Source organism: Tetranychus urticae, chromosome 1 (assembly GCF_039701765.1).
Source record: "Tetranychus urticae isolate SD_2017Ah chromosome 1, NJAU_TeUrti_SD_1.0, whole genome shotgun sequence".
Taxonomy (NCBI): Eukaryota; Metazoa; Arthropoda; class Arachnida; order Trombidiformes; family Tetranychidae; genus Tetranychus; species Tetranychus urticae.
In genome coordinates this window covers 20,969,554-20,997,172 of record NC_142958.1, presented here as the reverse complement: position 1 = coordinate 20,997,172, position 27,619 = coordinate 20,969,554, and the positions used below count along the sequence as shown (strand labels likewise).

The 27,619-nt window shown below is 31.7% G+C and overlaps 10 protein-coding genes, 1 long non-coding RNA gene and 2 other non-coding genes across 22 annotated transcripts; 6 read left to right on the top strand and 7 right to left on the bottom strand.

Moving 5' to 3' along the window:
• The first annotated feature begins 126 nt into the window (after positions 1-126).
• On the top strand, positions 127-1,850 carry LOC107372178 (uncharacterized). The gene is made up of 2 exons (XM_015940359.3): positions 127-607; positions 686-1,850. The coding sequence occupies exons 1-2, from the start codon at positions 454-456 to the stop codon at positions 1,579-1,581; spliced, it is 1,050 nt and encodes a 349-aa protein (XP_015795845.2). The 5' UTR covers positions 127-453; the 3' UTR covers positions 1,582-1,850.
• Positions 1,851-2,784: 934 nt separating this feature from the next.
• On the bottom strand, positions 2,785-3,098 carry LOC112538534 (uncharacterized). Its single transcript, XR_003081685.2, has 2 exons — positions 2,985-3,098; positions 2,785-2,935 (listed from the first exon to the last, which is right to left on the bottom strand). It is a non-coding gene; the product is annotated as an uncharacterized LOC112538534 (long non-coding RNA).
• TRNAR-CCU (transfer RNA arginine (anticodon CCU)) lies at positions 2,982-3,054 on the bottom strand. Its single transcript has one exon. It is a non-coding gene; the product is annotated as a tRNA-Arg (tRNA).
• Positions 3,099-3,382: 284 nt separating the features above from the next.
• Positions 3,383-4,702, top strand: LOC107372187 (UPAR/Ly6 domain-containing protein crok-like). The gene is made up of 4 exons (XM_015940368.3): positions 3,383-3,552; positions 3,654-3,773; positions 3,856-3,999; positions 4,149-4,702. Exons 1-4 carry the CDS (start codon positions 3,495-3,497, stop codon positions 4,271-4,273), a joined length of 447 nt encoding a protein of 148 aa, XP_015795854.2. The 5' UTR covers positions 3,383-3,494; the 3' UTR covers positions 4,274-4,702.
• On the bottom strand, positions 4,703-5,808 carry LOC107372185 (neuferricin-like). Its single transcript, XM_015940366.3, has 2 exons — positions 5,398-5,808; positions 4,703-5,344 (listed from the first exon to the last, which is right to left on the bottom strand). Exons 1-2 carry the CDS (start codon positions 5,540-5,542, stop codon positions 4,917-4,919), a joined length of 573 nt encoding a protein of 190 aa, XP_015795852.2. The 5' UTR covers positions 5,543-5,808; the 3' UTR covers positions 4,703-4,916.
• Positions 5,809-6,615: 807 nt separating this feature from the next.
• eIF3j (eukaryotic translation initiation factor 3 subunit j) lies at positions 6,616-8,004 on the bottom strand. The gene is made up of 3 exons (XM_015940364.3): positions 7,816-8,004; positions 7,036-7,629; positions 6,616-6,911 (listed from the first exon to the last, which is right to left on the bottom strand). Exons 1-3 carry the CDS (start codon positions 7,828-7,830, stop codon positions 6,798-6,800), a joined length of 723 nt encoding a protein of 240 aa, XP_015795850.1. The 5' UTR covers positions 7,831-8,004; the 3' UTR covers positions 6,616-6,797.
• Positions 8,005-11,869, top strand: Hsepi (D-glucuronyl C5-epimerase). Of its 10 annotated transcripts, none has more exons than XM_015940354.3 (4): positions 8,084-8,303; positions 9,060-9,303; positions 9,355-10,663; positions 11,285-11,869. In XM_015940354.3, exons 2-4 carry the CDS (start codon positions 9,186-9,188, stop codon positions 11,646-11,648), a joined length of 1,791 nt encoding a protein of 596 aa, XP_015795840.2. In that variant the 5' UTR covers positions 8,084-8,303; positions 9,060-9,185; the 3' UTR covers positions 11,649-11,869. The 10 variants fall into 10 exon arrangements, with proteins under 10 accessions (XP_015795835.2, XP_015795840.2, XP_015795841.2 ...); XM_015940355.3 differs by having other exon boundaries at positions 8,092-8,303; positions 9,376-10,663; XM_089266161.1 differs by lacking the exon at positions 8,084-8,303 and adding an exon at positions 8,666-8,833 and having other exon boundaries at positions 9,376-10,663.
• Positions 11,870-12,224: 355 nt separating this feature from the next.
• Positions 12,225-15,678, top strand: LOC107372177 (paxillin). The gene is made up of 7 exons (XM_015940358.3): positions 12,225-12,336; positions 12,633-12,855; positions 12,934-13,038; positions 13,196-13,402; positions 13,850-14,023; positions 14,515-14,745; positions 14,821-15,678. The coding sequence occupies exons 1-7, from the start codon at positions 12,323-12,325 to the stop codon at positions 15,085-15,087; spliced, it is 1,221 nt and encodes a 406-aa protein (XP_015795844.1). The 5' UTR covers positions 12,225-12,322; the 3' UTR covers positions 15,088-15,678.
• Positions 15,679-16,191: 513 nt separating this feature from the next.
• Positions 16,192-17,802, bottom strand: LOC107372182 (winged helix repair factor 1). Its single transcript, XM_015940363.3, has 5 exons — positions 17,597-17,802; positions 17,329-17,477; positions 17,054-17,186; positions 16,642-16,987; positions 16,192-16,570 (listed from the first exon to the last, which is right to left on the bottom strand). The coding sequence occupies exons 1-5, from the start codon at positions 17,661-17,663 to the stop codon at positions 16,531-16,533; spliced, it is 735 nt and encodes a 244-aa protein (XP_015795849.1). The 5' UTR covers positions 17,664-17,802; the 3' UTR covers positions 16,192-16,530.
• A 783-nt stretch (positions 17,803-18,585) lies between these two features.
• On the top strand, positions 18,586-19,964 carry LOC149094754 (uncharacterized). The gene is made up of 2 exons (XM_089266164.1): positions 18,586-19,148; positions 19,294-19,964. Exons 1-2 carry the CDS (start codon positions 19,127-19,129, stop codon positions 19,770-19,772), a joined length of 501 nt encoding a protein of 166 aa, XP_089122290.1. The 5' UTR covers positions 18,586-19,126; the 3' UTR covers positions 19,773-19,964.
• Positions 19,965-20,595: 631 nt separating this feature from the next.
• On the top strand, positions 20,596-24,699 carry LOC107372176 (ferroportin). Its single transcript, XM_015940357.3, has 4 exons — positions 20,596-20,821; positions 23,163-23,429; positions 23,523-23,655; positions 23,744-24,699. Exons 1-4 carry the CDS (start codon positions 20,765-20,767, stop codon positions 24,685-24,687), a joined length of 1,401 nt encoding a protein of 466 aa, XP_015795843.2. The 5' UTR covers positions 20,596-20,764; the 3' UTR covers positions 24,688-24,699.
• Positions 24,700-24,722: 23 nt separating this feature from the next.
• On the bottom strand, positions 24,723-26,464 carry LOC107372179 (trimeric intracellular cation channel type 1B.1). Its single transcript, XM_015940360.3, has 4 exons — positions 25,509-26,464; positions 25,350-25,437; positions 25,035-25,267; positions 24,723-24,954 (listed from the first exon to the last, which is right to left on the bottom strand). Exons 1-4 carry the CDS (start codon positions 25,969-25,971, stop codon positions 24,884-24,886), a joined length of 855 nt encoding a protein of 284 aa, XP_015795846.1. The 5' UTR covers positions 25,972-26,464; the 3' UTR covers positions 24,723-24,883.
• A 998-nt stretch (positions 26,465-27,462) lies between these two features.
• On the bottom strand, positions 27,463-27,535 carry TRNAF-GAA (transfer RNA phenylalanine (anticodon GAA)). Its single transcript has one exon. It is a non-coding gene; the product is annotated as a tRNA-Phe (tRNA).
• Between the last annotated feature and the right edge of the window lie 84 nt (positions 27,536-27,619).

Below are 27,619 nucleotides of genomic sequence, written 5' to 3'. Positions count from 1 at the left end.
TTCAACCAAAAAACATGACAAACCAAGAATTTACTCGAAGAAAATGTCCAATTTAAACAAAATAAACACCATAAATTCACATGATTAAACTTAAAAGAATGTAATTTCGTCAATAATTAAAACCCTATCAGATGTTTACTAATCATATGAAGAAATCTTGATGTGATCTTTACTAGAGACATCTAGTGAAATTGTTATTTCTTAAAATAGATTGAATCCACCTGGTGGATTCAGTTGCTCATATGTTTTTTGTTATTGAAATGAGTCCCGATGTACGATTGAGTTACAGTTGGATCCTAATTCTTATTCATATCAATATTGCAAGTTGTACTATTAAAAGCTTATTGATGTTATCTGACGAGAATCATGAATAGCTTTTCATGGTAAATGCAAGTCCTACTACTCCCTTCTTTTATTATGTGTTATTAAAATAAGTGCTTTTATCTAGATACTATGCTTGTCAAACTGACCGGTATAGTTTGTAACTTTTTTTCAAAAGTTAAAAATCGTCTGATCTCGAAACGAAATTATTTATTAGCGTTTGTTATTTTCATGCTCTTGCAGTATGATGTTAAATTAATCAACCGTCTCAAAAATTCACAGCCAAGTAAGTCTATCTTCTTTTAGCCTTGTAAAAATAAAATCTAATGTCATGTTTTAAATCTACTTTCTCTTCTTTTTACAGTTATTGATTATTCAACAAATCTATGCTTTTTACCCACCTGGAGGGATGACCTAAACAGTTCTGATGTTTCTTGTTTTGGTAATTGCTGCCTAACCAGTGCATTTAACATCGACTCAGATCTCAATTGTATATTTTCCTGCAAACCGTCTCTTTTCGACCACTACAGATCGAGCAATATCTTTTTCATTTTCTTACCCATTAGAATATTTCCTCGAAAAGATAAAAAAGTCATCTCTTTTTCGTTGTATGGGTTGGATAAGCGTTACCTTCGTAATGCAATCAAAGTTATCAGAGCTTACAAAAAGCTATTACAAGACTGGATTCCACGATTCTATGTTGGTTCAGATGTTCCTCCTTTGATGGTAAACCGTTTGATTTATGAAGGAGCAGAAGTTATTATGGTTTACCAAAATCAACCCTCAGATAGTGTTAATGGACCCAAGCCACCCAGTTATCACGGTATGTTTTGGCGTTTCTTTGTCAGTCAAGATATCAATGTTAAAAGATATTTGGTACGAGATGCTGATTCAATCCCAATTCAACGGGAGATCGATGCAATCAATCAATGGATCGATGAAAAGACAATGTTCCATGTCATGAGAGATAATGTCGAACATTCAACAGAGATTCTTGGGGGAATGTGGGGAGGAATAGTCAATTTAAAATCTTTCAATCTCTCCCAAACCTATGAGGCAGCAATTTCTGATGGTTTCAATGCATTTGATGGCAAAGGGGTTGATCAATATTTTCTCCGGTCGTATCTTTGGCCGATTGTCCAATCTAACATGACATGCCATGTTTCATATCATTGGTTTTTTATAAGCGATCGAGGATGCAAAGATTTTCCTACCAAAAGAACTGGCAATGAATTTGTCGGAGATGCTATTTTATATTAATAACCGTTACAAACCTGACTTGCAGAAATAATTGATTGTTAAACTTCATGTTTATTTCATATATTTTTGACAAATTTGTATAATTTCCTATGCAATTTTAGCACATGATCAAAAATTTCGAAATACTAGTCAGAACACTTAGTATTTTTTTATTTTTCAACTGTGAGATATGTATTAATATTAAACTATTTGTTATCACTAGTTGTTACTTAATTAGTATATTATTTAATCTGCACAATAAATAATATTTTTCTTATTTTCTCATTCAACTATTCGATACAATTCTGTTCTTCTTCGTTCCTATCACCTTAACTTAAACAGTTTAGTGACAATAATCAATAATCTTTCTTTGTTTCTGTTTTTGGTGGTTTGTGTTATTCAGTTTGTGTGAGCAAATTAATAAACTGAATTTCAGCAAAAGGAAATTTACATTTCATTCTAAATCTGAGTAAACATAGTGAATGTAGGCGGGCTTACTAGCCGGTGTTTGACTTCTTCTTTGATGGGGAGTGCTTTCGTTTCGTGTTTTGAATTGTTAATTAATGATGATGCAGAAGAGTCAAACAATTGAAAATAATAAAGGATGTAGATGAATAAGTGAACTTCAAAGAATTGAAAAACAAATTTTGATCAAAGAGGAAAAAGAGGATCTTGAAATTGAATCCAGGTTAAAGCCTTTTAAATTGTTTGGGACACAAAAATAGAAGTAAAAATATGGTGCATGGTATAAGTTGATTGTGAATAAAGTGAATGGGGAAACGATGAGAAGGAGGAAGAAAAAAAATGACCAAGAAGATAATGTTCAGAGACAAATCCGAATCATCATTTAAGTTTCATTAAACAGAGTAAGGTTAGGATTGGGTCTTGTTAATGAGGAAAATTTGCTCTCTTTGTTAATTTCAACTCAACCTTTCATTTTTTTATCTTAAAAATTATTCTCAATGTTCATGTTGAAGTTAACTGTTCCAATAATAATGATAATCCTGTTGTATAAAATTATCGATTACCATCCATTAGATTCCAGTAATGATCGTAGAAAAATATAAATTGGATCTATTTAATATTTGTTTTTCATTAACCCCGTAAACAAACAATCCAACAAGAACAATCTAGTTCAATTCAACCGCACTTTTTTATCACAAATTGATTCACCATTCATCATTCAGGTAACTTACAGTTCATTTCATTTTATTTCCCCATTCAATTTCAGTCTTTCTCTTTCTCCATTTGTTTCCGTTTATTTGGCGTTGCGGTTCCACGTTCATTCACATCTTTCCAGTGCTCCATATCATTTCAAAGTTGATATTCACAATTTTTGTCAACATGATCACCACTCAAGTAAATAAAAGAAACCCTGGAACAAAATTAATCCATATTTGTCCATAAAAGAGCAAAAATATTACCTTCGGCGGGACTCGAACCCGCAATCCCCGGTTTAGGAGACCGATGCCTTATCCATTAGGCCACGAAGGCTTTCAAATTATTACACAAGAACCTAGTTTTGCATGTATTCAAATCAAGCAGCAACTGATTTGTATCCATCAAACTGATTGAATCATCAACATGAACTTTTCAGTAAGATGAAAAGTGAATGCAGTAATTAGACTGCGACTAAGATGTAAGTTACGAGGCAAATAAACGAAGGCGTAATTATATTAATCGAAGACTTGTTAAAAAATGTTACGTTGATACAACTTCTTTTCAGTATCGTGAGATGACGCTTTAGTCTTTTTTCTTTGAAACACTTGTGTTTTTTTGAATCGTTGCCATCTACCGATATTTAAAGCAGGTATTACAGGTAAAAATGAAAACAATATTTTATCAGAAACTTTGGTTTAAGTAATTGTCATTTATCTTTATTATTTTTGTCTAACTTGTGTTATTATTTGTTGATCAATTTTGGGAATTTTAAAATGAATAACGCATCAGTGCTAGTAATTTTAGTTTGCTTTATGACACTTTTTCATTCAGGTGAGTCTATTGGCCAATTGGTTGTAAATTTTTCTTTGGTTTCAACTTTTAAAAATGTTGTTTTTCTTTCTTATTACATCTTAATTGATATTTTAATTTAGGAGCTGCTATCAAGTGTTGGATTTGTAGTAGTAGAACGGACCCTAAATGTAATGACCCATTTGTTAACGAATCAATACCTTTAAATGATTGTAATAATGATCCTCATAAACCTTCAACTCGTAAGTATTTTAACGTAACATCTTAGTTTCATATTTCATTTGTTTTGGTGATTATTAATTCTCTTTGTGATTTCTTTTGTAGCTAGTTTGATTGGTGCTAAAGCAACAATGTGCCGAAAGGTTAGACAGAAGGTTGATAACGAATGGAGGGTAACTCGATCTTGTGCTTATTTAGGCGAACCAGGAGAAGGGACTGGTAACGAAAATGTTTGTCACTACCTAACAGGTAAGATTTAGCCAAATAGAGTTAATTTTATTGAAAAATCATTTTATATTCATTAATTTTTCAGTCAATCATCAGAACTTTTTATCAACGTTTGAAGCTAAATATATTTCTAACCGTTTTCTGTCTCTTTTCCGACACACCCATCCTAGAATCATACAATGTCTTCCGTGAAACCTGTACATGCAACAGTAAAGATGGCTGTAACCACGGTTTTCTATCTCACGGGAATTTAATGACCATTTGGACAATGTTTGCTATAAGCCTATTTTTCTGAGACCTGAATCTGATATTTTTATACCAAGAATATTGATTAAAATAGTAAAATCGAGGCTCAATCTGACACAATCTATATTAACTATTAAGCTTGTCATCATCTCAATCAAACTATTTCCAGTTACTCCTTAAAAATAGGACCTGATCATGTTTATGATGGATCTCAAGTTTATACTGCTGATCATTGTTTTTAGAAGATGTAAAAAGCCCTCACAAAGTAACGAAATATATTTATTTCATCATCGAAATGCAAAAAAGGGTTCTAGAATTATATCTTTATGTGTCCTTATAATTCGCAGATATTTCAATGTTTGTAATACGATTGCAAAAAAACTATTTTCATATCTATTGTTGCCAGTTTTATTAACTTTTCGGCTTAAATATTGTAATCGTGAGCTTATATAATAAAAGCAAAAATATCAACAACCAATTAATAAATTATCTATGTTTTATTTTGTAAACAATACACATGTATTATCATAAATTGGTTTCAAAATAAAATTTAGATTTCAGATTACATTTCATTGAGTATTATTATTAAGGAAATTAACAATTATTTGAGAAATCTCCAATTCTCGTTGACAATTTTTTCGCGTTTGTTATAAAGACCAAATTGATCAGTCGGCCATAGCTTTGGATTTTATTCATAGTTTTGTATACATAGATTGCACATAGTCGACTGCCTTTGTAGGACAACCTAATTCATCATAATAAGTTCCAATCAAATGCCCAATTTTTTTATAATCATTTTTATAAAAATTTTCCCATTGACGGACATTTGAGAAATAATCAATACTTAAATCAGTCACATCATCGACTAAATCTTCTTCAGTAAACTGTCCAGTAACGAAAGCACGAGTTGCATCTTTACCGGTGACCAATGAATAAGTTCCACCTGGTTTGTAATGTTTGGATCCATCAGACACGTCATAGACAACACCAAGAAAAGCAAGGTAAATTTTAGAGTCTTTGTCACCCGTGAACTGAGCCAGCTCTTCTTTGCTCAACAGTACTTCTTCATCATTTAAACAGCTGCTAATTGTGATTTCAACAGACTTATATCCAGAATAAGCTGTAAGATCAAATCATATTAGTGTTTATCAGCCTAAATTGAAATAAACTTACAAATTCGAATCCAATGGTAAACCGTCTTGAAAACGAAAAAAATTAGCTCAATACTTTGATCTTTGAAGCAAGGGTTAACATAGACAATGGAGATTCCGATGAATGGTACCAGTAAACTAATGATGGTTACTATGATTAATTTCATTTCACATGATGGAAGTAACTTGATGATTAAAATATTTCTAAGAAATGGTTAAAAGCTGGCATCAGACGAAACAATAACAAAGAAAACAAATTGTCCGTTGTTAGATACCTAACATTGAGTAATAAGTCATTGTTTTTTTCGAAATACCAAATATCACATATCAAAATATTTTGTTAATCACTATTTTAATTTAATCAGATGTTATATTACGTTATTACTGTAAGAATTGATAAGTTATGACAATAAATAGTGGATACAACATGAAAAGAATGATTTTGAGACCAGCAAGCTTTCTATTGTATCTTTATCTCTCACTGATGATACACTTGACTTATCCTTACCAGTTCTTGAATAAGCAATTTTTTCTTTCTGGTCTACTGATTTACTCAACAGTCAAAACAATTTTAGGAATATTTACTATAAAGATTCATCATTAAATCAAATTGTTTAATATTGAGTCTACTACTTTTATAGTGTATTCAGTGAAAAGTCTTCACTGATGATTATCATGATATCACAATTTGTTTGGTTAGATTGGACAAAAACTGTAGAGCGATTCAATCGAATTGACGATTCAATTTCTTCTGATCATTCTTGCACATTTATTAGATTATAGCAATTACTGGAAAACAAATTTAAAATTTACATGTAGTATGTATTAATTTTGTAATTGGATCATGCAATAAAACCGATTTTGATGAATTATTTTCACATCTAAGCGTTCAGTCTGACCTTTTCTCAACAGAGTAGAGAGTTTAACAAATTTTGCTTTCAAATAATATGAAAAGTGAATGTTTTGATCTTAAATTTAGAAGCAATTCAGTAAATTTGCACGCAACTTAGAGGTAAACTTCATGGATACAGAGTTTAGTAGACGTTTCTAAAATTTTTATTTCTAGAATAGTTTCTGTTTAAACTTTTACCGATTTTACTCGAATCCAAGTCACCGATTATTTCACGATCAACCGATAAGCAGCTGAAGCGACATTAAATTGAAAATATACCGAGTTTTCAATATTATGATCTGCTTTGTATCAATCAACGTGCAGCAATTAGAGAAACTATTCTCGATGTTTAACTTTTCTGAAAAAATAAATATTTGAGTTAACATGATAACAACGGAAAGCTGTTAAAAATGTGAAAACTGATCTTTTGATCTTATTATAGTAATTAATATATATATATATGTTCAGGCATTTTTGTTGCAAAAATGAAAATGGCCCACACAAAAAAGACTAAGTGGCATTTGTCTGGGTTACAAAAATTCCTCATACTCATTCATATAATCATCATCATATTCAGGTTGTAGATTATTCCTCTCTAATTTGATAGATGACTTAACTAAAGCCTTTTTCTTGGGTTTGGCAGACTGTAAAGAAAAGAAAAAGAGAAAGAAAGAAGATTAGTAAACAGTTTAAAAGGAGAACTTAATGGGAGTAAACTGACTGATAAATTGATGCAAGATAAACGTGATGGAAAGAATAAAATAATACCTTTTGAGCTTTGATTTTTTCATTATATAGTGCATTCAAACTACTTGATAATCTTTTGATGTCATCAACTTCAAGGCCAACGCACAAATCTCTGAAAAGAGTTTCTAGAAAGCCAATATATAAAGGCGATTTTTCAGCGGACATCATTTTATCCACTAACAGTTTTTTAAAGTCTTCAAAATTATCCTTTGTAACTAATTCAACACCGCTTAAACAGTTAGGTGCACCAACACCGAAAGTTTCTTTCGCTAACATAAGATCGGACTCCTCTTGTAATCTTTGTGCTTCTAATTTTTCAGCCAAGATTTCCTCAGGAGTTTTGACTTTATTTGCTAAGGCCTCAGCTTCCATCTCTGCTTGTCGTCGTCTCTCTTCCTTCTCTGCAATTCTTTCCTTTAATGGCTTCTTTTTCACTACAACAGGATTTGGATCTTCTTTCACTTCCTCTTCTTCGTCGTCATCATCCCAATTATCCTTAATATCTTCCTCTTTGTCCTCGTCTCTCCACCTATCAGCTTCCACGTATGACTTGATTTCTTTTGGTACTGGACATTCTTCCTCTTCCTCTTCGAAGTTTAATTCATCCCCGTTAGGCTAAAGGAAAAATTAAACAAGGTTGAAAACATTGAAATGTTAAAATAAACCCAAATGTGAAACCCAAAAACTAGCGTAAATTCAACTAATACAATAATAATAATAAACACTCAAGGTTGAAAGTAAAAGTAGGCTAAGGTAAGGGATAAGCTAGCAATAAGGAACAAACATGATTGAAATACTCACATCTTTAGAACCCATGATTGCACCAAGATGTTTTGATTGAGAAGAGAAAAATTAAAACGATCGAACAAACAATAGTACAAAGATGGTTAAAAAATTCAATTTAAGAACCACCAACAAGTTAATTGGGATGTTTAACAGTCACAATTAATGATCTAAAATAACACGCGGACACAAACAGTCAATCTGTTTTAGTTTATCAATATCAATATCAGATACTTCCAATAACTCGATACTTTTAAAAATGTCAGTTCAAAGGCGCAATGTTTGATTTCTTATTCACCTGGTAATCCTTTCTTCTTCTGATCTTTCCTTTCGTCTCTTTTGATTTCATATTGTTAACTGTCTATTTAATTAATCTTTTTCTATTTCAATTTCATCTTTAATTTGAATTTCCGACAAGTGACATAGAATAGAATCTGTTTTAATTGTTCTCAATCATTGAAAATTACACTTCTGCGGATTATTGTGTCAAACTTCTCTCTGATCAGGTAATTATTATTGAATGATTTATTTAGCCTTTAAGTTATTTCCTCTGTTGCTTTATTAATTTTATTTTTCGACAATAATCAATTATTTTCTCTCTCTTTCACCTTTATCATGGTTATCATAAATCTATTAACAAGAGTCAAAACAAGCATGTCATTTTACTTGGCATACATTATTAAACATGTGTACTGATCTATCTCTTTTCATTTCGCAATTCATGTTTTTCTTTCATCAATCATTTAATTTTTGAAATTGTTCTCATGTGGCTGATGACTAAAACTGAATTTATCTCAATAGATTGAAATGACATAAAGTTAACTCTAAAGGTAGGCTTGGTCAATGTTCAGGTTTTCCCTTTACATTAAACAGACTCACTGACAAAAAGGTGAACCACTTACAAGTAATTCTTTGTTTACATTATTTTCGCATAGTCTTGTCTTACATCTTGTGAGTTTCTGTCTCTTACTCTTAATATGCAATCTAATCTGCATCATGTTGTTTCTCAATTAACCCTTCACTTACTAGTGTTCAAGTAAGTTCCAAAGATAATGAAAAAAGAGACAACTCACTTACCTATTAATACGAATTAACTGGTAAGATGATTTGAGTTTTATATTAAGAAATTTGTTAACTCTTGTTCTTACCTAAAGTCTTAATATCAAATGGTATAGTTCTTGTTAAATATTGTTAAAACTGTATCTGACTAGAAGTCATCTTAATATTATCTAATATCTAATTAATTTTGTTTTTTTATTTAGCTAAAGTGCCATGGAAAGGATTCCCTCAATGATATTTGATCCAACTGATGCAGCCTGACTATAGTGGTTATTGACTCTGTGATCTTATAATCTATGGAGAAAAACAATGATTATTGAGAGCCCAAGATGAGATTGAGAATTCGTCGTTCTCATATCTATCTTATTTTGATATTAGGATTGCTCTCCATTGGCTGGACTTTGTTCATTCGACTTGATAAATTTAAAACACCACCATTGATTGAAGGTAACGATCTCAGCGAGAAGTACAAATTTAAAAGTAACCTGTCACCTACAGCTTCTGCACCAATATTATTAGGAAAAATTGAAAACGACTCCTTCAGATGTTTTGGCTTCAAAAAAATTGACTGCTTGATCAACAATGAATATTCTATTGGCTGCTACAAAACTAGCGATGACATGGTCTACGTACCTTTTAACTTCATCAGGCGTTACTTCGATATTTATGGAAAGTTAATTAAAACATCAAACAAACAAGAAATTTTTAATTGGGAACACAGTTACTCTAAAGTTTATTACCCAAAAGAAACATATGATTACAAAAGCACCTATCTCTGGTTTGACAATTACAATGTAGAAGTACGAGATAGAGTTAAATTAATATCTGGACTCAAAGGTGTTCCAATCTCAACTCAATGGGAGCCCCGTGGTCATTTTTATCCGATACAAATCGCCCAATTTGGTTTAAGTCATTTCAGTAAAAGTTTAACTCTAGGAAAACCGAGGGTTACAATCTTGGAAGACGGTTTTTTTAAACAGGATTATTGGCATGTGGCTGTTAAAGGCAGTCGGATACAAATTCATTCCATGGAAGATAATAGTGAAATTGATGCCGAAACTAGCTATCCAACTATTGGAGAAATGAAAAGAGCTTTCAACGATAACAATGACAATAATAATACCGTAAATATCAATAACAAAGTATTATTTGTTGATGGAGAAGCTATCACGTTCAAACTTAAAAGAAAAAAAATGCATAATGACCTAACTCTATCTTTGCGTGTCAAACCATTGGATAAATTTAGTTTCACCGTGTACCTTCAAAGTGATTCTGGTAACTACGAATATGCCATTTCCTATGCTAATACAAATATTGATTTCGATGAAAATGGACCAACCTATGGTTTCGGTGAAAGTAAAGTCTGGCACCATTTAACCCGTGAATTAGGAGTCGACTTCCAAAAAGCTTGCACTATTTTGGATAAAAAATTACCCATCAAAATGAAAAATTTACACGTGTCCAAGATAATCTTTAAAGGAAAAGCTCTAATTGACGACGTTATCCTATCTTCTAGTGCTCATGAATCTCATTTTTTCTCCGCTGTTCGTTGGTTACTTGAAAATCAGGATGATTTAGGTGGTTGGCCAATTAAAACTACTCGAAAGCTTTCTAATGGGGCCTTAATATTGAAACCTGGTTGGTATTCTGCAATGGCTCAGGGACAAGCAATCTCCTTGTTAACACGAATGTACCATTATGTTGGTGATGAAATTTACCTGAAGGCAGCTACTCGTGCTCTTAGTTTATTCAATGTGAGCTCAGAAAAAGGAGGATTTCGGACTTATTTTCTGGACAAGTATCTTTGGTAATTTTGATTATTTTACTTATTTATACAGGGTGTTAATGAACTTTAGACGTTTGATTCCTTTTTTTCTGGTTGATACAAATAGACTCGAACTTTTTAATCTTATATTCTGTTAGTCCTAAGTGTAGATTGATTAATTGATTGTATTTTAAGTTGACTTGATTCTGTATCAAACATAAGCGATTCTAGGGACTAAAAACCGAAATTTGAAATATTTATTTTCGACTTTTTTGCAAAGTGTGAGAGTGATTTTTCTAGCGTTCAAAGACAGTTTTTTATAATCTTTTTTTGCTTCGTTTTTAATGCTCTCTCCGTTTTGATTTATTGACACTTTTTGAAATCCACACGAAATCGCTGACATACATATTCCTCCTGTTTATCGAGGGTTCATCGTGTGTCACTTCTGAGTAGTCAAGAATGTTGACGAGTTTGAATGTACAGTGATCTTAATTCAGAAGAAATCAGAATGCTGATAAACACCAAGAAAACAAAAATATTGTCATTCAAAAGTCTAAAGTTCATTAACACTCTGTATTTATATTAGCTCAAAGAATAGTTTTTGTAATTTTTCTAGAAATTCATTCTGTTTATTAACATGTAATTTTGTTTTGGATTTTCTAGGTTTGAAGAGTATCCCACGATTCCTAGCAGTTTTGTCTTGAATGGATTTATTTACTCTTTGTTCGGTTTGTACGATTTGAAGATGAGCTGTGCTAAACAATGTGAAACAGTCGAGGAATATTTCAAGAAAGGTCTTGAATCTTTAAAACACTTGCTATCTCTTTATGACACTGGATCTGGGACACTTTATGATTTACGGCATTTTTCGTTAAAAACTGAACCAAAGATTGCTCGTTGGGATTATCATACAACTCATATCAATCAACTTTTGTACCTTAATACACTTCTCAAGGACCAATATCTATCAACAGTATCAAAAAGATGGATTGGTTATTTAAAAGGAAAAAGAGCTGCTCACAATTAAAATGAAATTTAAAACTGTAAAACTAATGATTTTGAATGATAGTCTATGAGTTAATACTTACTTCTCATAATTACAAAAAAATAATTGTTGTATTTCAAATTTTAAGAAATAAATGACCAATATTGTGATTTGTAAAATAATACAATAAAAGAAATGTTCTCGATCAAATCGAACCAAATGATTGAATTAAATGGTCTAATATTTGATGAAAATTTCCTTAATCCTATGGATATCAGATGATTTAAGGCTTCCAAACCAATTGATTGTTAAAGTGTTTGTTGATGTTTAAATACATTCATGATTCGTTTTCATTGCTTTATGGCAATTTGAAGTAGTAATAATAGGGTAAATATATTTGTTAACTGTTATTGGTGAAATAATAAATAAATCAAATTGATTACACTTAGTAACATTGAATAATCCAAACACGATCAGAACTGTCAAAAAGTTAATTTTATTTCATTTATTATCCAATATTTTTCCAAATCCATTCCACAAAAAACTTTTACAATTCGTTGCGCCTGAGCATATGCTCTAATGAGCAATTGCTCCTAAAAAGGAGCTTTTAATTTTGTTAGTTTGTCAAACAACTTGTTGAGTTTATTAGCTGTTAATTTAATTTGGACCTCTACTCATTTTCATTATATTGTGATTTAGTGGACTATATCGCCATTATGCCGAGCACAAGGTAAGATTTTGTCCAACGGCTTATTTAACCTCTTGTTCTATTTCTTATGTTCATCTTCTCTACTCTACCTATTGACTTATTCAATATTATTCATCTATTTTTGGAATATCGTCCAAAATCGTCTATTAAAATGACAACCTCGTCTTTTTGGATTAGTTTTATTGTTTACGAAGATATCTTATCAACTCTATCATTTTTCATCAAATTAATCTATACTTGTTTCATCCTCTTTTCAATTTTCAATGATAAACATTTCCTGTGTATTACCTTTTTTGTCTCTGCTTATGTTTCTGTAGTGAATCTCGAACCTATTCAAGGGAAGTTAAACCAATCACTCAAGTTACATATTTTTATGAGGAAAGCCGTGAGACTGTTGTTAAACCACAAACAGCTACTTCATCTCCACAACATGTTGTTATGGACTCAAATGCCAAAACAAACGGTGCCAACAATAACAATGTAGCTTCCAATGCAATTGGAGAATTGGATGCGTTAATGGCCTCTTTAGCCGATTTCAAGGTACTTATTTACCCAATTCACATTCAATTTTTTATTAATCCTTATCTGTTCTCAATATTTCCAACCCTTAACATGTAGACAACATCACCAAAACATACAGTTACTAAGCCTGCCAAACCTCAAGGAGCTTCCAATGCAATAGGAGAGTTAGATGACTTGATGGCATCTTTATCAGATTTCAAGGTAAATTTGAATGGCTCATTATTATTCGGTATCTCTTTTCGGTGTTACTTCCCAATGTTCAGGATACATGAAAAGATAATACTAGCTATCTTAAGACCACTCATTACTTTGTTACAATATATTCATAACTTGATTTCTAATTTTCTTCTCGTCTCAGGTTAAAGAAAAGCCATCACCTAATCATGAATATGGTAAACTGCAGCCCAAAACAACAGTAGTTAAATCTAAGCAAACACAAGTCCAGAGTAAAGCACAAACTTTGGACTCTATGATAGGAGATCTCCAAGTTGATATGAGTAAACATGGTGTTGATACTACAGCCAAGGGTCATTGTGCTGCCTGTCATAAGCCCATAGTTGGATTGGTAATTTATTTTTGTCTTTTAATGTCCAAAAAGTATCTTGATATTCACAACAATATTTAATGCATCTAACTCGAAGATATTCAGTCAAAATCTATCATATTAATTAGCCCAGTTTTTCAATTTTTCAACCATCGATAGTAAATTGATTTCTAATATCCTTCTGAGTTAACTTTTGCTTCACTTTTGGCTAATTTTTGTTCAAATTTTAGCCAAATTTATTAAGGCTACCTTTCTAATAATAGTTCTTTCTCTTCTCTTTGTTGATAGTTTTTCTATTATCTCTTGAAATCTTAAATTCAAAGGTCGATTAAGAAAGTGAAATATAAAAGTTATTTTTAAACTCGTTTCTCCTTTTTTCTATTTTACCTTCTTCGTTTGTTTCACGTCTTTCCACTTTTTTTCTCGTCTCGTACAATGAATAATTTGTATTTTTTTATAATTTTCTAGGTTGTTACTGCTTTAGGAAGAACCTGGCATCCCGAGCATTTTACATGTGTTAATTGTGGTATTGAACTAGGGCAAAGAAACTTCTTTGAACGAGAAAATGAGCCTTACTGTGAAGCTGATTACCACAATTTGTTTTCACCCCGATGCGCCTACTGTAATTCATCGATTATTGACGTAAGCTTCCGTTTACCTTAGCCCACATTATGTATTCATTGAAAAAAATGAAAACAACCCACAGACATTTTGGTGATTTTCACTGGCTCTAAATTGATGAAGAGTGGAACAAGAATTAAAATTGGTTAACACCCAATGTCCTTGGTACAACACCCTCAACCTGTAGTGAGAAACAAAAATTGGAAGATGAAAGGATAGGAGAAAAAGATAAATAGTGGCGAAGATGATGATTCTGATGTTTAAGATTATGATGATTATGTTGAAAAAAATAGTGAAGAGTGAAAAAAGTGGTTTAAGACGATGTGAAGTAGAGAGAAAGATAGAGAAGCTATAAAGCATTAAGATTATGTAGGAGCTGTTGATCGAGGATTTTTACTTCAACTAATAATAAAAGATGAAATAAGGTTTATGCCAAGTGATAATACTTTAAACTTGAGATTTAGTAAGAAAAACTTCCTCATGCATTTTTTTCTTTTCTCTTCATCATCTAGAAATGTGTCACAGCATTAGACAAAACATGGCATCCAGAGCACTTCTTCTGTGCTCAGTGTGGTAAACAATTTGGCGAAGAAGGTTATCATGAAAAGGATGGCAAACCATATTGTAGTGAAGATTATTTCGATCTATTTGCTCCCAAATGTGCCGGGTGTAACAGTGCAATAACAGACAATTATATATCAGCGTTAAATTCACAATGGCATCCAGATTGTTTTGTTTGTAGAGTAAGTAATTGTTAATGATGAAAAGTAAAGTTAATAACTTTTGAACTGATTTCTATTGTTTTACTTAATTCTTAGGATTGTCGATGTCCATTCATTGGTGGTAGTTTCTTCGACCATGAAGGTCAACCTTATTGCGAGACACATTATCATGCCAAAAGAGGATCACTTTGTGCTGGATGTCACAAACCAATCAACGGAAGATGTATAACTGCTATGTTCAGGAAATTTCACCCTGAACACTTTGTTTGCTCATTCTGTTTGAAACAACTCAACAAGGGAACCTTCAAAGAACAAAACGATAAACCATATTGCCATCCGTGTTTCGAGAAGTTATTTGGTTGAACCTGGATTTACTTTTATTCTTTTAACGAATTACCTGCATCATTTTTGCATTCTTTTCGTTCCTTCTTTTCTTCCCACGATTCAAACAGTCACAAACACACACACACACAAATTATCAAACTCAATACTCAACTGCAAATTAAACAGAACCTTGTAAATGACAAAAATTACGCATAACACAACAACCTTTTTAAAGATGTCATTTAACCAGGAAAAACACTAAGAAATCAAAAGCTGATATGATATTGTGGCTCTCACTATTTCCCTTCACCCACTTTCATTATTCATTCATAAGTTCGACTAACCTCCAGGAAAGTACATGATATTTTTACCACGCTAAAAATATCAATAATCGTTTTAATTGGTAACATTGAAAGAAGCAGCCAAAAATACTTAATCAAATGATGTTAAGAATTCGACACAACAAAAGATGTTCAAAACATGGATCCAAACCAAGACTGCAGTTGTATGACATGTTCAATGAATCAAAAAATGGCAAACCTAATTATTAGCCTTGACTGTGAGGCCTTACAAAACCAATTGTAACAAATTCAATTTAAAAAAATAATAATATTCTTTATTCCATATTAATATGTAAATTTCATTTACATTTGCTTCTCCAATCACAATTATTACGGACGTTTGTTTGAGTTAGAGGGTAAATTAGCTAATCAAAGGTTGAATTCAAAAGTGATAATATTTGTTAAATTCAAATGAAAAATGAGTTCACTAATGTACCCATGGAAAATATAAATTTCACCGATACACGAACAATAGTTACACTGTGAGTGTGTTATATCCAATTTCAATCATAATTTTTAATTCACACGTTACTTATATCATCAATTTACAACTTGCATGCTTTAACGATTAGAAAATGGTTACATCAGAATATCACAAGATTTAGGAGAACTAATTGAAGTGTAAATGTACAGGAGGCGAACCAACTTTAAGAGGGAATTCTGACCATTTCAAAATTATCCATCATCTAATTCATTAAAAATGTTGCTTTAAGAAGCCACCATTGACTGTGAGACCTTGCAAAACCAATTGTAAAAAATTAAACAAGTTAACGGGCATCTTCAAAAAAACGATAATGAATCGTACTATCCAAAAAATATCGATCATCGACTTATTATTGATAAAATTTACACCTTGAATCGTTACACAAACCATACAATGTGTAGTATCTTAACACAAGTTTATGGACAATTTATGCATACTTTTATTTTGATGCAAATTCACAATAAATTAAAAATAAATAAATTAATAATTTGATGAATCCAGATTAAGGTTCATCTTGGCTTAGTTGAAAGACGACTTTGATATCCTTATTTTTGTGTAACATGAACACGATAAAATTTGAACTGGAATCTCTTAAGATCAGGTTTGGTTGCGATACAAGATTGATTTAGATTTGAAACAAGGTGCCCAACCAATGGATTATAATACACGTAACATAGTCCCATTAGGAAAATCAGCACTGAAGAACAGATAAGATTACAAAAATGAATAAATATAAAATGTAAGAATTGTGAATTAATGTGATATTACCATTGAACAAAATCACCACCAATCAAATCAAGAACATGATAAGCGATTCCAAGCTGTACATCTTTAGGCATCTTACGGTTAAACAATTCAGTTCGATTTATCTCATGATATTTGGTCCTTTTAATCATTGATAGTAGAGCATTTCGGCCAGCCGTAAATATCTTATAAAAATGTCCACAGTTTGGAAGGGAGAGAAGCCAAGAGCCGACAGTTCGATGGACAGCTAAAACTCCATTATGCACCAACTCCTTTATCTGGTCATCCGAAAATTGATACTCTTCTCGAAGTTGTGCGGATGTACATGTCGATGATGGGTTACTCTTCACTACTTTGTCAATGAATTTATCTATTTGAAAAAGAGAAAACAAAAATTTCAATTCAACGGTACAAATGACGTGGAAGATTTACTTACCGAGAACATTTCCTACGTAAATACTTTTCAGATAGTTGATATAGTCCTCAGTATAAATCAAGGCAGTATCTGTATTGTTGATTGTGGTTCCTAATTTAAGCGAAAGTAGTAATCCTTGATCACAAAATTTGTTCTGAAAAAGTAGATTTAGTTAGCAGTTTCGTTAGTTTAAGTCCAATTCAACATTTAGGTTAGGCTGACTTGAAGTAGGTAAGGTAAGGACGAACTACTAGATTGGCACAAGTCATTAAATAAATGTATAATAATCAACTTACTAATTCGATGTCAACTTTGGTTCTGTTTTTAATTAAAGGATAACATTGATGTTTCCATATGACAGCTGGAAATTTTTCCCCAAATAGTTTATTGGAAAACAAATCCTTAACATGGTCCAGAGCACTTTTAACATCAACGAGCTTGGTATCTATAATTCAAAAATAAAAATTACACTTGGAAATTAAAGTTATTTTGTTTAAAATTGTAACAATTAAGAAAATAGAGGGAGATGAAAGGGAATCAACACAGGTTGGAAATACTTTTTACCTAAGACTTGGCAAATCCTTTTATTAGATTCTTCTTGATCTTCATTTTTTCGCTTATTAAAACTCATTTTTGGTGAAAAATTATAAAAAAAATTGAAGATGACTACACAATAAATTCAATAAATATTAAATAAATACTGAGATCGAATGATATGAAATAAAATCGATGTGATAAAATTTTAACTTTGCTATTCACAAGATGAGTTTTATCATTTCTGTCTACACAGATCAGCTGATTGCCATTAGCTTTATGATAAAATACTGGTTTCTTCACATCAGTAACCTATTTTTTTACCTAAATGTCTTTAAATCATTAATTTTTCTTTGATTCGTCCTTATTAATCGGTTAATCTGTTTTAAATTCAACTAAATGAAACTTTCTCTGGCAAAGTATCAAAATGATTCCACTTGAGAAAGTACATCGTTGAAAGTAGTCTGCACAACTAGTTAGTATATTAGCGAAAAGATATTGATGGTTAATTTAGCGCTTTTTCATGAAAAGTATTTGGAATTATCTTACCTTAACACAATTAGTGGTGAATATTGAATGTAGATGAAAATTTGAGGCCACTATGAACCAACGAACCTTGAAGGTGGTAAAGAAGCCTATTTTCAATTGACATTCCAATTGGATCGGTGAGAGTTTATTAAAAGTAATCACTTCATGGCCAAATAATTATATAAGTAACTTGTTATAATAACGAGCCTAGGATGTTGAGGCGATAAAGATGAGTTGAAGACGGATAATAAAGCTGGAAACAATGCGATTGTCAACATCAGCGACAGCAATAAGTCTCTTCAATGCGACTCAAATGGTACACAACCCGTTAATCCTGAATATGATTTTTGAACCATCACCGAGCTGAACAGCTTTGATAATGATGATAATGAAAATGGATGCTGAGAGAGAAATTATATTATAAAAGAAAGTTACTTATTTTGAATTGTCTGTCAATGAGAGTAAAAAATTTTATAAACATAAGATGTCTTTTTGTTTTGTTTGCAAATGTTGCCCTGATTCAAGGGGTTTAAAAATGACTTTTTTCTTACTAATTGTGACCACTTTTATGATTGAAACCCATGCATCACTAAATCATCATTATTAACATCTTCTTTACTATTTGATCTCAATTTCTCTTTCTCTTGAAAATAATCACAATCAAAACCAATGAAAGCATGAAAAATAATAAACGGATTTTTGTATCCATTCAGACTTACCTTTATTGTTACGAGTTTTATTGTAAAATATATAAGATGTTCATATCTTTCTTTCCCTTTCAAAATATCGAATCGTTTCACTTATTAAATTCAACTTTTATTCCTTACTGTGAATTTGGATCCTGGAATCACAGGTATATAACTGGGTGAGATTGTACCATCAAATCATCAGTCGATCATCAGCAAACTTCAAGTAAACATTACTGAGTGTTAATCATCAAGTGTTAATCATTTTAAGTTGAAACTTCAAAATTTTGGATTAATCTATTTTTCTTAAAGTGTTTTATAAAACATCACAAACATAACAATAAAAATGTCTGCTCTTTGTATGTTGGGTAAGTATCAAAACTGTGATTAGATAATTTTCCCTCGTTATTTGAATGTAAACAAAGATAGCTTTATCTTATCTGCAATGTGGTAGTAAACCAGAATATTTTTGGGTTAATGTAATTTGTATTTTGTTTTCTGGTGATTTTATAGTTTTCACAATTGTTGTTCAACTTGGTCTGAGCCAATTAACTACTGCCAGTGTTGTTAAACCTGCCGCTGCCAATTTAACTGCCTACAATACTCCTTATGCCTATTATGACTATGAACGTGATCCTCGCCAATGGATGGGAACCCCATACACTGGACCTTATGGTGCTTCAGTTGCCCCCTTGACTGGTGGCTTGGAAGCAATTGCTATTGGTTTATTAATCGCCCTTGGAATTGGAATTATCGGATTCCCATTAGTTCTTCTGTTATTCTCACTCTTCCTTGGAAATACTGGTTCAGGCCTTAGCTTTGTCCCACCAGCTTCACAAACAACTGTAACTGGAAGGAAACGACGAGACGTTTTGGGCAACATGTTCCCTCAAGTACCACCACAGTTCCAGGACAAGTTGATCAAGATGTTCACTCAATTTACTGATGCTCCTGACAAAATGGCTTTCATCAAGAAATATTTGGAATCTTAATTACTCCAATATTAGTTATTTTTCATTTTTAAATTGCTCATGTAAATGGCTGCTCTGATATTGAAGTCCATTTACGAACCTCGAACTTAGTCTGATATTTTTTTCTTAAAAATTTTATGAATGTAACAAATTATAATGTTTGATCCCACCAAAACCATTCACAATAATAAAAGAGAACTTAAGAACTTGTAATCAACTTTTGCATTCCGTTTTATTGAATAAGGACAATTGTTGAAATGTCTTATTTTCATCAGTATCGGTAATAGAGATTGCTTTCAATTGTGTCAGATGAAAAAAGTGAAATCTAGAAGATCATTTGTCACAAGTTAAACAGATATAAAATTCATGTTAAGAAAATTTCGCCCTGATTACTTCGTCTGTTTATTACGGTTGAAGCAACAAAAACATGTTTTTACATTTTAACCGACGCAATAGTCACAAATATAGACGACAAGTCTGAATATTAGCTTTGATCGTGAGGCCTTTCAGAATCAATTGTACATCACAATAATTATAGACATTAGTTTGATTTGGAGTTGAGTTCGAGATGTGGCTTAGTAAATATTAATAGTTAATGACACGATCAGAATGTAGTCAACACCAGAAGTTGAAATACTGTCGCTTTAGATACATCGTATAATAATAGTTAGATACACTGTTCCAAAGGATTGGAACAATAAAGATAATCAAGTGGCGTTATTAAAGATAATAAAAAGTGAAAACTGGATTCACCTATGGAAAACACGAATTTTTATCAACTCACGAACAATAAATGCACTGTGAGTGTGTTTTATATCTAATATTAATCATAACGTTTAATTCACACGTTACTTAGATCATCCATTGACACCAACTTGAAAGCTTGAAAGTGATTATTAAATCAAAAAATATTGAACGTTTAATAAATCTGATTGAAATACTGATTTACGGTACAAAAGTCAACATTGCCAGATATTTCATTATATCTTTTGAAAGTGAACTCCTTCATTCCAATGCATTCTGCCAACATCGATTACTTGCTCTACCTTGATCGAGCTCTCAACTCTTGGGTAAGTTTGAATTGTCCGCATTAAAAGTAATTATTATTATAAAATATAACACAAAGTAATAGAGAGTAGTCGAATCCTTAATATTTGTGAAAATTGGTAAATACAATGACAGCAGATCACAACTCAAATTATAATCAGAGTTTTTTATCACTGAGTCAGGTTCAGTGTTGAATTTTAGACGTAATAAACTGTAATAAATAATCAAGCATTAGTAATTAAACAAGTTAATAAAGTACGAGTAAATTATGAAATATTGTTTTCATTCAATCGATATTTGCCTATTTATTCGGGCTAATAGATTCTAAGATGTTGCGTCAAGACTTTTTTGAACCTAGCAATATTGCAGGTTGCTACTGAAAAGACACAATTAACCCGACTGTCACATTTATTACGAAAAAAATGTATTTTGAACTGTCACTTTGTACAAGATTTTTAAGTCATGAGAGGATTTGAAGATTAGTGTCAAAGGTCAGAACCCCTCTGGTTAAGGTAGGTCTGGAAAAGCTTATTTGTGATCATCAGAACGGTTTCGACTAAAAAGACACGAAAAGAAACAATTGTTATTATTATGGTATTATCACGACTATTTTTCGGTGAAATTCTGCATAAATAACAATAAGTTTGAGTCACCGACATTGCATTTTGAATATAACGACTGTAGCCTCCAAGAAAAAGATCATCTTTAACTAAACTCCTCATTAAACACCCAAAAATAGTCCACTTTATTGCCATTTACAATACAATATCAACCAGTTTGTTGCTTAAAAGAAACATTTGTGCACAAATTGACACAACTTTACACAAATGGACAGAAACGCGTCAAAGTTAATTTCTTGCAAATTAAAACTCTTTCGATTTGTAGAGACATAAAAACTATGTCCATTAGTGTTGTTAAAAGATTTCTCTGATGGATAGTTCTCCAAAAAATTGAGTTCGAAGTTGAAACTTTGATGGCCTTTTGTGCAATTATGGAAGCAGATTTTTCCATGAAACTTATATCACAGATGATACTTATGATGATGAACCAGAAAAACCACTTATTTCGAGCAATAAAGTTTTCTGTCCAAAATAAAACGCATAAGTTCGATTTTTAGTTAAAGCTGTCGCATTTAGTGACCGAAATTTTTAGAGAGCTGAAACTTATTTCCCGTAACTGAAAACTGTCTCTTAATATCATGGATTCAATAATTTTTGAAAATTATCAATAGCTCTCTCGATTTTGGCATTTGACCTGGAAACTTTGACGCTGAATATTTCGCTTATGGTAGCACTTAAAGACACCATTCTTTCACCAAACATTAGATTTTATTATGAACTATAATATATCAACATATGGAATTATTCAAGATCCCACAAAGAAAGTTATAGCATTTGATTATTCTGTTACCAGATTTTAAACTTGATTTATAAAGCTAAATGTTCGCTCAAACTCAAATCGCGTTTGTTCAAAGAATATTCATTGTAACACACATTTAATCATACCATTTTATAACCCATGATAAAATCTAATGTTTGGACAAAGAATGGTTAATTTAAGTGCTACCATAATCGAAATATTCAGCGTCAAAGTTTTCAGGTCAAAGGCCAAAATCGAGAGAACTATTGATAATTTTCAAAAATTATTCAATCCATGATATGAAGAGACAATTTTTAGTTATGGAAAATAAGTTTCAGCCTTCTAAAAGTTTCGGTCACTAAATGCGACAGCTTTAAATAAAAATCGAACTTATGCGTTTTATTTTGGACGGAAAACTTTATTGCTCACAATAAGTGCATTTTCTGGTTGATCATTTAAATTATCATCTGTGATACAAGTTTCATGGAAAAATCTGCTTCCATAATTGCACAAAAGGCCATCAAAGTTTCAACTTCGAACTCAATTTTCTCGAAAATCATTGGTCAGAGAAATCTTTTAATAGCACTAACGGACATAGTTTTAATACCTATACAAATCGACACAGTTTTAATTTGCAAGAAATTAACTTTCACCCATTTCTGTTGCGTTTCTGTCCATTTGTGTAAAGTTGTATCAATTTGTGCACAAATGTTTCTTTTAAGCAACAAACTGGTTGATATTGTATTGTATTATATAATAAATGGCAATTAAGTAGACTATTTTTGGGTGTTTAATGACTAGTTTAGTTAAAGATGATCTTTTTCTTGTAGGCTAAAGTCGTTATATTCAAAATGCAATGTCGATGACTCAAACTTATGCTGCTATTTATGCAGAATTTGACTGCAAATTAGTCTTTTTATGATTAAAAATTGTCTTAATTGTGTCTTTTATTAACAAAACAATCTAATGTACAATAATATCGATCAGTACTTTGTATTACTTTAGGGCGACCGCTGCTGGGAATTTGCTATTGGATTATATTTAATTAAATTGAATCCCGACTCATTGCTATTGTCAGCTCTACACGGAATCTTAGCATCATCTTTAACCATTATAATAGTGCCATATCTTGGTCGTTGGATATCAAAAGCACCAAGACTCAAAGAGGTTGCTGTCTTCTTGTTTGTCCAAAACTTTTGCGTCTTCATCAGTGCTACTTTTGTTGCGTTTTACTTCATTGGAGATGATATTCTTGGTCCATCGTTGAATCGGGTATGTTTTAATGATGCGATTGCATATAAATATTGCTTTTGAATCATCGTTTTCATACAATTATATGTTTAATATATCAATTCAATTGCTCAGATTGCAGATAGATTCGCTCCATGTATTCTGGTAATTTTTTCAGCTCTTGCTCAAGTCTTTTCTTATGGTTACACTTTGTCCCTTGAAAAAGATTGGATTATTGTTATTTCTAAGAATGGTGGGAATTTATCAGGTAAATAATTTACTTCATTTAAACCAATATCGACTTAATTACAATTAGACTTCGATTAATAATCATTACATTTCCTAATATTGTGCAGAGCTGAATGCTACTTTGAGGCGAATTGATTTAATAATGAAAACGATTGCTCCGCTTATTGTTGGTTTTATAATGGAATGGTCAAGTTTGGCTTCTGCATTGTTTTTAATGTTTTTCAATGTAGTTTCGGGTTTACTCGAATATTTAATTATGGTCAAAATTTACAAATCAGTCCCTGAATTAGCTAAAGATAAAACATTAACAACTGTGGGATCAGATCTAGCAATTGAAAACAGCACTAAAAATAAAGTCACTTTCATCGAATCAATTGTTAGCTATTTGAAATATTTTGGTTTGCCTGGTATTTCATTTGGTTTAATTTATCTTTCTGTATTGGGTTTTGATTCAATAACAGTTGGTTTCATCAAATCACAAGGAGTGACTGAGAGTGTAATTGGGATAATAAGTGTTCTTGGAGCTGTTACCGGAATCATTGGCACAATATTTTTCCAATCAATGGTTAAACACTCAAATCTGAATAAAATATCAACAATTGGTTATTTCCTGGATATAATACCCTTAACATTATGTTTAATTATCGTTTTTGCTCCATCTCATCTCTTAGGAGTTAAATTATTCAAATATGACCTGTCAATTGTACTATTTCTAGCTGGAATAACTTTATCACGGATTGGTTTATGGTCAGCAGATTTGGCAACTAATCAATTGATTCAAACAACAACTCCAAATCCACCCTTGATTGGAGGTATACAAAACAGTGTTAATACATCAGCCGAGCTAATCAAATTCATTATAACCGCTATTCTGTCCAGTGTATCTCAATTTTACATATTAATTCTAGTTTCTTATGGTTCCATATTGATAGCTACTTTAATTTCTATATTTTACACAATCAATTGCCTCAAAAAATTGAGAACCAAATCTATTAGTGTGGATAAAGATATGCCAAACATTAGCCGGACTGTTGCTGATACAGTTGTTTGAAACTGTGCCAATTGAATAAGATAATATAACAATAATTTAATTTTGTACTTTTCTTATGTACAAAATGGATGTAAATTTAATGATAAATTAAATAACATGATGAGTAATGAAAAAATGAGTGTTTATCTTAAGTTGATTCGTCCGATTAAAAGCAATCTGAAACAGATTCGCTAACTATTAGTAATTCATTAGTCATTCAATCCTTCTTTTTCGTTTCATCTCTTCTTGGTATCTCAACCTTGGGACCGTTATCATCACCTTTCTTGGCTGTAAAGATGCAAAAAAGATTATTATTATTAAAAATAGAAAATTAAATCACATCGATAACTAAGGATTGTGTATATTACCATTTGATATAATGTGACTCAATGCATCCCAAACACCTCCTAAGAAGATGGCACAGAAGAGATTTTCAAATGGAATAAAAGGATCATGGATTCCAAGTAGCATGGAAGATAATTTGAAATATACAAAGAAGATGACTACTCCAAAGTAGATGAGAGCATGAGGAACTGAGATCCAATCAGTTTTCTTGTCAATGATAAAAATAATCGAAGCAGCAATTGAAGCTTTGGTTGCACTGAAAATGGATTGGCAAAAAAAGAAACAGATTAATATATGAAGACAAAATTTAAAATTAGTTTGACGAAATACAAACTCACAAAGATGGTGTTAAAATTTCCATGGCATTAGGTGTCCAAACCCCTCTCATTAAACGTTCAATAATCTTGATAAAACCTGCACCATTACCTGTGAGAAAAGTAAAACAAAAATTAGAGTTACAATTTCATATAGGAATAAAAAAGTATCCAGTAACGTACCTTTAACTGTCCCTACAATAACCATTATGATAAATCCGTTTGGATATACTTTTGAAGCATGAGAAACACCATCATAAATCTTTTTACATCGGATAACTTCCTTCATAGCGGATAATATAACTTTACAGGGAATAAATTTGCATGCTTTATAAGCAAAATCAAAGGGCGAGTAAAATATAAGATACCAGACGACAGTGGATAAGATAATTTGATTCGGATTTTTAAAAGCACCTATGATGGGTTCACCAAGAAGAAAGTTGGCCAAAATAACACTGGCATAGATGTTGACCATTGAAGATAGCCAACATGAGAAAGGGTGTTTTCGCGAGAAAGGATGTGATCCTGAACCTAGATCTTCCCTTATGTAAAGACAGCTAATCACTGCATGGGCCATCTCAAAGTATGGGAACACTTTTATCTTAATCACGGCATTAGCAATATCGAGAAATTGCTCTGGATCCATCTTTGATCGGTGAACTTATACAACCTTCAATTACCAAAGTAAAAAAGTTGTTGACTATGTTCTTTGTTTATGAACTATGATGAACTATGATGAACAATGGTGATAGAGCAGCTCACCAAATTAAAACACAGTTATAGATGAAGCGATAGATAGTTGATGGAGTAAATGGTGGAAAGATATTCTCATTTGGCTTCTGGACTTGTACCAGTACAATGGGTTATGATGGTGATTGTGATGGAACCAAAGATATTTTGAAGCAACCAACATTTGGGTGCAAGGTAAGCGAACAAAGTGTCTTAAATTATCACAGTTGACTGTAAAAAAAGAGAATGTAAAAGATAGAAGTAAAAGAAATACAAGCCTTCCAAAAATATTTAAACACTGTAAGAATTAAAATCTTAGTGATATTTTTAGACTAAATTAAATTAGGTCTCTCAGTTTAAAAGTAACAAAATTAATTTTAGACATTGAACCGACACCATTTGAGAGCCAAATTTTTCATTCGCAAAATAATCTCTTTTACCCTTCAACACATTAGATGGCATCACCAATTTGATTATAATCTCCCGTAATTGGGTGAAAATTTAATAAATACTCCCTAAACTATCAACCATCGAGTCGACTGTTGAAAGGATAACCAAGAAAACATGATATTTTCAATTATTATTAATATCTTATTATGAAAAGTAAGATAAATAAAGTGATTTCTGATTACTGACAAGGAAGGGTTCCAGGTCACTCAGATCGATTTCAATGATTCGTGTCTCATTTTATTTGTGCTAATAACTAACACTAAACTTCGCCATCTTTTGATTCGCAAATGAGGAGAAGGCTCGAAAACGCTATTTATTTCCACACAATGAGATACATTGTCATACACACCATTAAGATAAGCAATGGTATCTCATTGTATGAACCTTTCTGTTTTGTATCCTCATCATGCTAAAATGTAAAAAAATTATTTCTTTATACAGTTTTTCTGGGTTATCTTTGATTTGCGAATCTAAAGCTTTCATTAATTAAATACTCATAGAACCAAATCGTTTTATCATGAAAATATTGATTTTTATCTGACTGGCCTGGGAAGCTTCCCTTTTGAGTAAAGATTTCTGCTCTTCTCTAATCGCAGACATTGGAGCATCAAATTGTGTAATTAATCAAGATTATGGATGAGTTTAAACAATACTTGTATTTAAAATGAACCATTTTCCCAATATTTAATAAGCCATGATTGATCATTTTAAATTAATTAGGATAAACTCAAACCAATCCAAAGATGCTAATGTTTACTTCTTTATTGGAATAAATCCGAAGGTTTTATAACAGGTTTCTTCATTAGTCTACATCAAAAAAACACAAGTGTTCATTGTTTGCATGGCATCTTCTGGGAACAATGAGTATCACTGAGTTATGTGCAAGTAACTTAAAAAATCATTTATAGTTATGTTGTTGAGCTAATTAATGACTCCAGAACAAAAAAGGAAATGATTCCGCCGAAACCCGGGATTGAACCAGGGACCTTTAGATCTTCAGTCTAACGCTCTCCCAACTGAGCTATTTCGGCTTCTATGGAAACCTAGTATTATTGAGATTTTCATTCAATATGCTTGTAAATTAGTTCGTCTATTTTCCATATTTAATAGACATT

Bases quoted from the DNA above. Each gene is read 5' to 3' on its own strand.
- LOC107372178 (XM_015940359.3), top strand. From the start codon at position 454: ATGCTTGTCAAACTGACCGGTATAGTTTGTAACTTTTTTTCAAAAGTT. The intron at 608-685 runs GTAAGTCTATCT...TTCTTTTTACAG, and splicing joins TCTCAAAAATTCACAGCCAA to TTATTGATTATTCAACAAAT.
- LOC107372187 (XM_015940368.3), top strand. From the start codon at position 3,495: ATGAATAACGCATCAGTGCTAGTAATTTTAGTTTGCTTTATGACACTT. The intron at 3,553-3,653 runs GTGAGTCTATTG...ATTTTAATTTAG, and splicing joins TATGACACTTTTTCATTCAG to GAGCTGCTATCAAGTGTTGG. The intron at 4,000-4,148 runs GTAAGATTTAGC...CACCCATCCTAG, and splicing joins TGTTTGTCACTACCTAACAG to AATCATACAATGTCTTCCGT.
- LOC107372185 (XM_015940366.3), bottom strand. From the start codon at position 5,542: ATGAAATTAATCATAGTAACCATCATTAGTTTACTGGTACCATTCATC. The intron at 5,345-5,397 runs GTAAGTTTATTT...TTGATCTTACAG, and splicing joins TTACCATTGGATTCGAATTT to CTTATTCTGGATATAAGTCT.
- eIF3j (XM_015940364.3), bottom strand. The intron at 6,912-7,035 runs GTATTATTTTAT...TTTTCTTTACAG, and splicing joins AAAAAATCAAAGCTCAAAAG to TCTGCCAAACCCAAGAAAAA.
- Hsepi (XM_015940349.3), top strand. From the start codon at position 9,186: ATGAGATTGAGAATTCGTCGTTCTCATATCTATCTTATTTTGATATTA. The intron at 10,664-11,284 runs GTAATTTTGATT...TGGATTTTCTAG, and splicing joins TTTCTGGACAAGTATCTTTG to GTTTGAAGAGTATCCCACGA.
- LOC107372177 (XM_015940358.3), top strand. The intron at 12,856-12,933 runs GTACTTATTTAC...CTTAACATGTAG, and splicing joins CCTCTTTAGCCGATTTCAAG to ACAACATCACCAAAACATAC. The intron at 13,403-13,849 runs GTAATTTATTTT...ATAATTTTCTAG, and splicing joins ATAAGCCCATAGTTGGATTG to GTTGTTACTGCTTTAGGAAG.
- LOC107372182 (XM_015940363.3), bottom strand. From the start codon at position 17,663: ATGAGTTTTAATAAGCGAAAAAATGAAGATCAAGAAGAATCTAATAAA. The intron at 16,988-17,053 runs GTAAGTAAATCT...TTTTTCAAATAG, and splicing joins TTACGTAGGAAATGTTCTCG to ATAAATTCATTGACAAAGTA. The intron at 16,571-16,641 runs GTAATATCACAT...TCTGTTCTTCAG, and splicing joins GGTGGTGATTTTGTTCAATG to TGCTGATTTTCCTAATGGGA.
- LOC149094754 (XM_089266164.1), top strand. From the start codon at position 19,127: ATGTCTGCTCTTTGTATGTTGG. The intron at 19,149-19,293 runs GTAAGTATCAAA...GTGATTTTATAG, and splicing joins GTCTGCTCTTTGTATGTTGG to TTTTCACAATTGTTGTTCAA.
- LOC107372176 (XM_015940357.3), top strand. From the start codon at position 20,765: ATGCATTCTGCCAACATCGATTACTTGCTCTACCTTGATCGAGCTCTC. The intron at 23,430-23,522 runs GTATGTTTTAAT...TCAATTGCTCAG, and splicing joins TTGGTCCATCGTTGAATCGG to ATTGCAGATAGATTCGCTCC. The intron at 23,656-23,743 runs GTAAATAATTTA...AATATTGTGCAG, and splicing joins GAATGGTGGGAATTTATCAG to AGCTGAATGCTACTTTGAGG.
- LOC107372179 (XM_015940360.3), bottom strand. From the start codon at position 25,971: ATGGATCCAGAGCAATTTCTCGATATTGCTAATGCCGTGATTAAGATA. The intron at 25,438-25,508 runs GTACGTTACTGG...CTTTTCTCACAG, and splicing joins TATTGTAGGGACAGTTAAAG to GTAATGGTGCAGGTTTTATC. The intron at 25,268-25,349 runs GTGAGTTTGTAT...ATCCATTTTCAG, and splicing joins GAAATTTTAACACCATCTTT to TGCAACCAAAGCTTCAATTG.